Here is a 10036-nt window from a genome sequence, read left to right on the forward strand (position 1 = left end):
TGTTCTTGGATGGTCGACCAAGGTTGGTTGAGACTGTTTGACAATTCCTCGATCGTCTGACACGGATTTGCTTCCACTTCCGCCCTTAACACGTCGTTGTCTAACGCTGATGGTCTTCCTGATCGATACGAGTCGGAAAGATCAAAATTACCCGATTTGAACTTGGAAAACCACCTTTGGCATTTACGAATGTCCAGTGCATTTGGATAAACATCGCAAATGTTTTTGGTAGCAACTGTTGCGTTATTTCCCTTGCGAAACTCAAAGAGCATGCAATGCCGGATGTGTACCTCTTCTGGTATTTGGCTGGCCATTTTACCCAAAATTACAAAAAAAAATTGTAATTCAATTGTCTATAAGTAAAGAAATCACTATAACCTCACAATGTCTTTGGTACGCCTCTGAACCAAACAATGAGCTGACAAATGACAATCAAGTATTGGCATGCGCAGAAACGACATTACTTTCCGGTCCCCCTAATAATATGCCTAATGAGTTGATCATAGACACAACGCTTTAAAACTTTAGATAATGTGCACAAAAAGATATTGGTCTTAAATCATTGAATGACTGCGGAGATTTAATTTTTGGCAAAAGCAAAATTATTGATTGCTTCCACTGTTGAGGAAATTGACATAACAATATTGAATTATTGAATAAGTCCACAATTGAGAGCACATAATAATTAAGTAAAAGCTTGTAATATTTAATAGATAAACCATCTGGACCCACAGCAGTAGTTATAATCCTTTTTAAGTTCCGTCTAATATCAGCCTCATTTATTTAACCAGTTTTTATATATATATTTTCCTGTGACGTCCTAGAAGAGGACTGCCAATGAGTAAAAACAATTTTTATAATTCTCCGATCCGATACCGACTTTCTTGCTGTCTTCTCGGCAAAGAGAATAAATGCCCTATTTTGAGTCAGCCTGTAGAGCCAGTACTTTACCCGGGATCTGGGCCGGAAGTGGAACTTAACCGTTGTAATTAGTAAGAGATGATAGGTATACGGAATCAGGTGTGGAAAGGAGCTTCGTTGGTTGATTCGAAAACAATTCACTGAAAGTAACAAATGAAAAAATAAAACTTTTATAAATGTAATGATTAAGAACAATTATCGAAAATTAACAAAAACTCGGTTACAAACGAAGCAAACTTAGTAATAGATGTCGAACTAAAAAAAGAAGTATTGAGGTGGACTAAGCAAAATTTTCCGGTAGACTAACTTCTATTTTATCTTTTTTCTCTGTTTCTCTTGTAATTCCTCTCTATATTTTTTTTAGTTCGAAGTACTTATATTAGATACTGTAGTTAGCTACAGATCACGTGAGCGACGTGCGATCACGTACTTTGCAGGCTTGTATCACGTGATCGGGGTGTTCTCTTTTATTTTCTTATATTACTCTTATAATTTATATGTATTATATATGTTACAATGAGAGTTGAGAACACCTACATATCACCCGTTCGACGCGCGATCACGTGCTCTGCATGCTTGGATCACGTGATCGACGTGTTTACGACTACGTACGCAACGGGAATGGATCACATGATCGGCGTGTTTACGAGTACATAGCGCAAAAAGAATGTATCACGTGATCAGCGTGTTCTCTTTTATTTTCTTATATTAGTCTTAAAATATATATATGTTTTATATTTGTTACAATGAAAGTTGAGAACACTTGCATATCGAACAAAGTCGTCGTTAAGACGTAATACAGGTTTATTCACGAACGACTATCGCTTAATTACTACTTTATTAAAATTTATTTTTATACAATTATTAACATATATAATACTAAATTATTTATATTATTAATATTTTATTATTTTATTATTATTCTTTATTAATATTAAAACGATGATCGTTCCTGGAAATGCTTAAAGTTTACAAATCGGGTAAAAGTCGTCACTAGGACGTGACACCTCCCCCCTTACAGAGAAGCAGGGAATTTTGTTTTTGTTAATTATCGGAAAACATTTTCGTTTATTCCCGTAATTGTTGGCTAATTAATTCAGTGTAAAGAAATATTTTTATAAATTTGTCTAAATTTTATTCGAAAAGTTTGTGACGAGAAAAAAAAAATTTTAAAAATAAACATTCTTATGTTTCGACATCAATATGTCAAGTATATATTTATAAAATAGTACGAACTTCTCGATTTATAATCCAAGTAATCCCTCGAATTGCTGATAGACGCATTTCTTTTATATTATTAATCAATATTATTATATTAATGTAATAATCTTATACGATATATAACTATTATTTAAAGATATTTATGAATATTATGTAAGATAAAACATGTCACACACACACATTTATATATAAGAATATTTATAAAAATTAACAAAAGCAAAATGTACTGATATATTATTAGTCGATTATAAGTATATGCTAGAACTTATGTAATAAAGTATAATATAATTATAGAATTATACAATAGTAAACGAAAAACTCAAATATTATTGTTCTTTATTATCAATAGAAACTTTTAAACGAAATATATATCGCAATATGATTCACAATGAAATAGTATAGCATTAATAATAAATACTACTTGCCAATTTCTTTAATATGCATGATTCGCTACGAAAAGTGCAGCACCGCCGGCAGCACATGTGACACCTCCCGCGTACTTGCTAAGTGCCGATTCGCTGTTGGCCTTAGTCCTCTTGATAAGTTCTTCCTGTCCAGCTGTTACTTGATCGGTTTTGCCTGCCCAAGCGCGAAGAACGAAAGCCTGAAGAGCACGACTGTAGCTAAAGGTCAATGACCAAGGTTTCTTATCTAGGAACTTGTTGACAACGAGCAAGATCGTGATCACCATCGGGAAGGATTTCGGGCTCAGCAATCGGTAAGATTCTAGCGCTCTGAGAAATTAAAGCGTAACGAGCGAGAAAATTTGCGTTTTCTAAAATAGCGAGCTTGCTAGGCGTATCCTTTGTAATTTTAAGAACTCATCTCCACTTAGCAAATGGCAGCCATCCTTTTTGTATTGGATGCAACGTGCTTGGAGGTCGTCTAATCCCTGAGTCGTAAATTCATCGTTTGTAGCAAAGAGTAGCACGACACCCTTATCAACTTTGATGCCAGGAATGTTGTTCCGTTGTTTCAAAAATTCCACGAATGGCGTACCGTCATTAGCCTTCTGATATAGAGAGATTTGTATTTATAGACTGTAAAGCATAGCGGATAATGTAGTTTTTAATGTAAAAAATATTTAAAAAAAAATTGACTTTTATTTCTGCAGAAACTCAATGCAGTTATATTTAATAAAATATAAATCCTTATAAAACTTTATGAAAATATATCTTAATATATATGTTACCGTCAAAGCCGGAAATCCGCCATTGGTAGCATTTCCTAGGCACAGGCAACAATGCAAAGCGCTTTTAGACAAAGTCGGAAACCTGAGAATTCTTACAGCTTTTCCACAGCATTGAACATAATATTTTGGTATTCTATAGAATATCAAATTACTATTTAAGCAACGTTAAAAAGAATGCATTATCGGTTACAGGCACAGCCATACGGAAAAAACAACCCATTACTCGCACCCATACACACACACCACAGAGGCGATCGGCTGATAAAGCGAGCTGAAAAAGTATTATAAAGGGAGCTACTTCTATTGATTTTTTGGCTTGTAATCCAGTCAAAAAGGTCCAAATTTCTGAATTTTAGGTAAGAATTCGAAAATTTGATCTAAGGGTAAATAGACGACGCTTAACCGAACGGTGCTTATTCTTTTGCAATAAAATGTGTAGTTTCTGAAAAAATGGTAAAAAAGGGTAAAAATGGCCTATTTTTAGAATCTAAGAATTTAATCGAAAAAAAATTTAAACAAAAGTTGTAGAAAATTAACATATACATAAAAAATGTTCTTAAGGTTATTTTCGTATCTGCAAAAATAAGCGAGAAATATTTAAAAAAATAATTGTAGAGTTGTGCGCAAAGTCCCGCCTTTCCGATGACTTTTACACGCGAGGGGGCTAGTGTGCGTGCGAGCGTCCGTGTGTACTAATACACAAACGAAGGATCTTCAGTAATCTTTGGGTCTTTCGGCCTTAAATGCAAGTGCGACTGAAAGAAGAAACCGATGTTTCTCCCTTTCTATATGTTTAGGCGATAGCGAGTATTTTTGTCTTAGCCGTCGATTGTTGAGCGTTCTGTATACGAGTGCAGTTAGACACAAATACCGATATTTCTCTCTTTTTATTTTTTTATTCTCTGTAGCGAGCATTTTACGTTTTGGCCATCGAGTGTAGAGCGTTCTATATATCTATATATATCGGCGTATAAGCGTGGCGTTTTTAAATCGAATCTTAATGGTTATGGCACGCTGTTTCTTTATTTATTGTCAAAAATAATGAACCTTGAATAAAAAAAACAATAATTTATTTTAACAGAAACTACTATTATTTAGTCGAGAGTAAGAATAATGAATTAATTTGTGTCTCGACACATTAAATTAAATAAAATAATTATTTCTTATAAATATTTTGCCTCACAAAAACTAATTTGTATATCAAAATAAATACGTATTTTTTTAAGACGGAATTTAAAATTTAAATTTTTTTTTAATAAATTATGTATTTTATAAAATTTTAAATTACTGATTTTTGTTTTGTAAAAATTTATTTGTGTATTAAATTGATTACATATTTGAAAAACAAGAATTTTATATCTACACATAAAATTAATTCAAGATATACAGGAAAAGATATTCTAAAAACATGGAATTTTTTTTTGGGCTAGACATTTTAATTTTTAATTCATTTTTATTGTTCTAAGAAAACAGTATTGCATTCTTACTCATCTTCAAAGTCTTAAGAATTGTACGAAAAAAATTGGATACTCATCCCGTGGTGCACTAGCGTATTATTATTATATTATCGTATTATTTTCGCTAGTTATTATCGTTCGATTCTTCGTAGGGTAGTTATATTTTGTATAAATTTTTCTATCCTTAACAAGGAGACGGTCAGTGGGTCCTGCCTCAGATTTTTTTCAAATTTTGTGCTAACGATATAAATTTTATTAAGAAGTCAACATTATTACGAGAGTAATAAAATTACTAATTAGACATTAAATAATATCAAATAAATAACAAAAATTAATTTTTAACGTGCCGAAACGATACATTTTTTAGGATGATGTTTACAAAATGAATTTTTAATTTAAGTAATAAATCTTCCTTTATTTGTGCAAGATGTGAAAAAATTTATTGTTTTTAATTTTTTTGTAATTACTTAAATTTTGTGTGTGTATATAATTGGAAATTAGGAAATGTAAAAATTATTTATATAACCTAAGGATGGAAAAAACTTAAAAAAAAAAAACTCCCCTACGAAGAATCGAACGTTAATAACCGGCACGAGAATCCAGGAAGATACAACTTACGTTAGCGTACCACTTGACGAGTATTCAATTTTTTTCGTACAATTCTTATAACTTAGAAGCTGAATAAATATGCATTGTTGTTTTCATAGAACATACTAAAAATGAATTAAAATTATATATGTCTAGCCAAAAAACAAAAATTCTATGTTTTTAGAATATTCTTTCTTGTATATTTTGAGTTAATTATATGTGTAGATGTAAGATTCTTTCTTTTCAAATATGTATTCAATATGATAAACTAATAAATTTTGACGAAACTAAAAATCAGTATTTTAAAATTTATATAGGAATAATTAAATAGGAAAAATATTTAAATTGTAAATTTCGTTTTAAAGACAATACGTATTCAATTTGATATACAAATAAATTTTTGTGAGGCAAAAAATTTATATTAATAAATTCTTATAAATTTTATTTATTATTATTATTTATTTTTTTTGAAGTTATACTTCTTTTGGCGCGTTAGGGAAAATGTAATGGGGAGTGATTAGGTTTTGAGCGTCTGGAAAAACGACACCATGAAGTTTGTCGGTATTTACGACGCGCGGCAAAACGATTTTAAGTTTACGGCATGAAGTTGTCTCTCTTCTTTTTCCCCTTTTCTTCTCAAGCGAGTCACCCATCCAAATACTAATCGTATTCAGCGCTGCTTTACTTAAATGATCGAGCGAGAACTAATGCTGTAACTGCGCCATGGCCGTTGACGCATAAAGTAAATCGATATATCTCCCTTATATTTAATGTGGACTGATATCTATATTTTTATATTTTTGAAGTTATTCTTTTTATTCTTCCATATATATATAATATATCAATCGATTTAAAATATTTTTCTTTTCTTTTTTGAAGTTATTTAGTTAACTTAATAGAAAAAAATAATTAGTAGCTTATCTACTCATATTTTCAATCCTCCTCCTTTTTACTTGGTCACGCTATAAGTATATATATATATATATTTATATAAAAAATATAAATAACTTCAATAAATAAATGAGAATAAAAATATAAAAGTAAAAGAAAAATAATCTTCTTTCATTAGAAAATATTATCGATCATCAAGCAGGGAAGAAGAACATGTTTCTTTATCAACTATATTCTATGTAAAAATAAAAATAATAATAATAATACTGAAAATTTAATAATAATAACATTACTTAAAAAATAAACTAGGAAAAATAAAAAGTAACAAGGAAAATAATAATGATAATAATAATAATAATATGTTATCATTGTGATAGGTAATCTGTAATTAATTATAAAAATATGGAGAATTTAGCATAAAAAAATGGATACGCATTGTGCAACATGAATTTCTTTTAATGTTTTTAAGTTATACTTCTCTTTCAATACTAAATAACGAGCGTAGCCTGACGAGGATTTCCTTCAAAATTCGAGAGACACTCATCGTAATTACAATTTATGTACTATTTATAAAGATTATAGATTCTTAGCGAATATTCGAAATACGCGGCGCAATCATTTCGAAAATATTGAAAATAAGGAAATTTTCTTAACGTCCCTCCCAACTTTTTAAACCGTTGCTAAGCACTCCCTGCAGGGCCTATTAAACAAAGAACTCGTCCCATTCTTCCACTGGACGCCTAAGACGACACGTCTTAGATAAGCAGCAAAGATTTACAAAGAAAGCGACGAACAAATCGATTTAAGCTAGAAGCGAAATAAAAAAAGTATAAGTATTCCTTATACTTCCATAAACGAGGTGAACCTTTTTGTTGAATCCGTATAACGGCGAAGCAAACAAGAGGTGAAATACGTGTTTAATTTTTTGTTAAAACCACAATTCCTTATTATATTTAATTTATCAACAAGAGCTTTTGTGCTAAAAGACTATTTGCCTGACGAGCCAATATAGTATTATACTTTGCATTGATTTAACCAAGAGTTTTTCTTTTTTTTTAATTGTTGTTTTATTTTATTAATTTTTTTAATAATTGTATTTTATTTTAATTCTATTTAATATCTTTATTTTGTTAAAGTTTTTATTGAAGTTATATTTTATGTTATTTACAAATGTAGAGTATATATTGGCAATAGGGAAAATTGTAGTTATTTCATATTGAATACAATGAAGATGAAGAAGTAAATGTTGTGTGGCTTAAGTTTCCAGATTCACTAAAGATTTTCCAGAAAATCGTACAAAAAGTTGCAGGACACGTAGCGATTTAAATTAATAAAACAATAGTGCTGATCGGACGTAGATCTTCAACTATTCTCCTTAGCAACAATAAAAAAATTAAGATTAAGCGTTCACATTTATCTATAGTTTAAATTATATTATTTATTATTAATTATTGAAAATTTATTTATTTTATTTTAATTATTTTTATTATTTTATTTTTGAAGTTATTATTAAACTATAATCTCTTGCAGCTTTTTATTGACCAGGATCAGTATACATTTAAATTTCTATTTTAGTTTTTAATATGCCTGAAACTAATGCAGAGAAATGTAGAGATTATCGTCTTCGTAGGAAAAGGAATAAGGAAAATAAGGAAAATAATAAGGAAAATAAGGAAAACATAATGCACGCTAATGCCAAACGTTGTAGGGTTTTTGGCTGCGAAGAAAAATTATTCAAAAAGGTTATGAATTGCCTGCGAATGAAATTTTATGTACTCCGTTAACTTCTAATTTACTTTGCGAACCATCGGCTAAGCCTGTGATTACCGGTAAAAATCTAAATAATTTAAATGTCCCAGAAAAAACTAATATTATTGCTAATTATTTATTTTTTTTGTTTGGTTTTTAAGTTTTAAAGTTATTTGAAGTTACTTACATTTATTTTATTTAACATTTATTTTACATTTATTTCTTCAAGAAATCCAATTGTCTGCGAATGGAACTTTATGTGCCCCATCGACTTCGAATTTACTAGTGACTTCTGAACCATTGGCTCAGCCTATGATTAACAGTAAAAATTTATACAATTTAAAATTCACAGCAATAACTAATATTACTGCCTATTATTATTTTTGAACTTATACTTCTTTTTGGTACGTTTGGGAATTTTGTCTTTTTTTTTACTTTTACTTCTTGAAGATGCATCGTTGTCTACTGCAAAAGATTACTATCACAACTATATTACTGTGCAAGCTGATGTGCATATGGAAAATTCTTCTATGCCGTGTCATCATCGTATAACATCAAAAAACATTACATTGACCAGTTAAGTGCGTTCGACGTGTATACACGTCGAACTAAACCTCTACTGTGGTGCGTTTGACGTGTATACACGTCGTGTAAAATAAAAAATTCTTGACGAAAAAAAGTGTAACCCGTCCTCGTTTTTCGTAAAATGTATAATAGTACCATTTTCCCTGCGTTCAAAGTGTATACACGTCGTTGATTGTTTTTAATTCGCACCCTGTGGTGATCTTTTGAAACTAATTTCCACCGTTAACTGGTTAACAAACATGGAGCAAAGTTCACGATCTCAAGCACGAAATAATCAATATTTAGCTGTTGCTTCGATTATACATGTATTGTCTAATCAAGACATTGTACTGGATGAAGAACGCAATTTGTTAAACCAAGACACAATCATAGATCAGGAATTACCTCAATCAGATGTACACTGTATTTATTCTAACTCTTCAGACCAGTTAGTAATTAATAATTCCACTGGCGAGCAAATTGATATGGATGTAGATCCTTCTTTACCATATAACAAATATCATCAATTTAAACGAGCTCATAAGGAATTTAAAATAAAATTCTTGGGCAATTCATTTGAACATCCATGCTCAGTATGTGACAGACTGTGGTTTAAAAAGGATTTAAAAGAGCCATCTAATGAACATAAGGATATTCTAATACAATTTATACCTAATGTACCTATGGAAAATACTAAGCTTTGTAATACATGCATACAAGCTTTAAACAAGAAGAATATTCCTCTAATATCAACATATAACGGCTTCAAATATCCAGATGTACCTTAGCATCTACCACCTTTATATTTAGTTTTTGAAAGTATAATTTCTCCTCGTATTTCTTTTATGCAGATCAGACGTCTGAGACATGTGTATGGTATATACGCCAGTTATGGTCAATTAATTAACCTGCCTGTTTCAGTTAATACAATGGTCAAATCTCTTCAAAGAAATACCGATAGCTATTATTGTATAAATGTACATATTAAACGTAAGAAAATTGACCGATCTAGTTACTTACATGGCATTGCTAACAAGCGTACAATTACAGCTTGGCAACAATTTTTAATACCGTCTCCATTGTATAGAATGTACGATATTAAAATTATTGATTAATATTTTAATGATAATCAAATTCACGACAAAGTTGGACAAAATGACGTCAGCGAACACATTCCTGTAGAAGAGTGTCTTACGGCGCACTAACCGACATTAATGTGGGATGAAGAACAATATTTACGTATTGCACCTAGCGAAGAAAATATACCTCAAAGCTTATTATTTGATAAATTTTTTTATATCTTATTTCTTATTTAATTTTTTATTTCTTATTTTATTTCTTATTTATTTTAATTAAACCTATCTTCTTCTTCATGTATAAATAAATAAAATTATACTTATTTTTTTTGCAGTTATTTTTGAGGTTGTTGATGCTATATTAATTTTGGTATGCC

General features: G+C 30.2%; 1 protein-coding gene across 1 annotated transcript; it reads right to left on the reverse strand.

The window, feature by feature from the left end:
• Positions 1-2575: 2575 nt before the first annotated feature.
• On the reverse strand, positions 2576-9663 carry LOC122521744 (fructose-bisphosphate aldolase-like). The gene is made up of 4 exons (XM_043642501.1): positions 9632-9663; positions 3335-3467; positions 2964-3154; positions 2576-2876 (listed from the first exon to the last, which is right to left on the reverse strand). The coding sequence occupies exons 1-4, from the start codon at positions 9661-9663 to the stop codon at positions 2576-2578; spliced, it is 657 nt and encodes a 218-aa protein (XP_043498436.1).
• Between the last annotated feature and the right edge of the window lie 373 nt (positions 9664-10036).

This window comes from Polistes fuscatus, unplaced genomic scaffold (assembly GCF_010416935.1).
Source record: "Polistes fuscatus isolate 324 unplaced genomic scaffold, CU_Pfus_HIC Scaffold46, whole genome shotgun sequence".
NCBI classification, from domain to species: Eukaryota; Metazoa; Arthropoda; class Insecta; order Hymenoptera; family Vespidae; genus Polistes; species Polistes fuscatus.

Bases quoted from the DNA above. Each gene is read 5' to 3' on its own strand.
- LOC122521744 (XM_043642501.1), bottom strand. From the start codon at position 9,663: ATGGAGACGGTATTAAAAATTGTTGCCAAGCT. The intron at 3,468-9,631 runs GTAATTGTACGC...GATATTCTATAG, and splicing joins TTAAAAATTGTTGCCAAGCT to AATACCAAAATATTATGTTC. The intron at 2,877-2,963 runs GTTCTTAAAATT...TTAATTTCTCAG, and splicing joins CATTTGCTAAGTGGAGATGA to AGCGCTAGAATCTTACCGAT.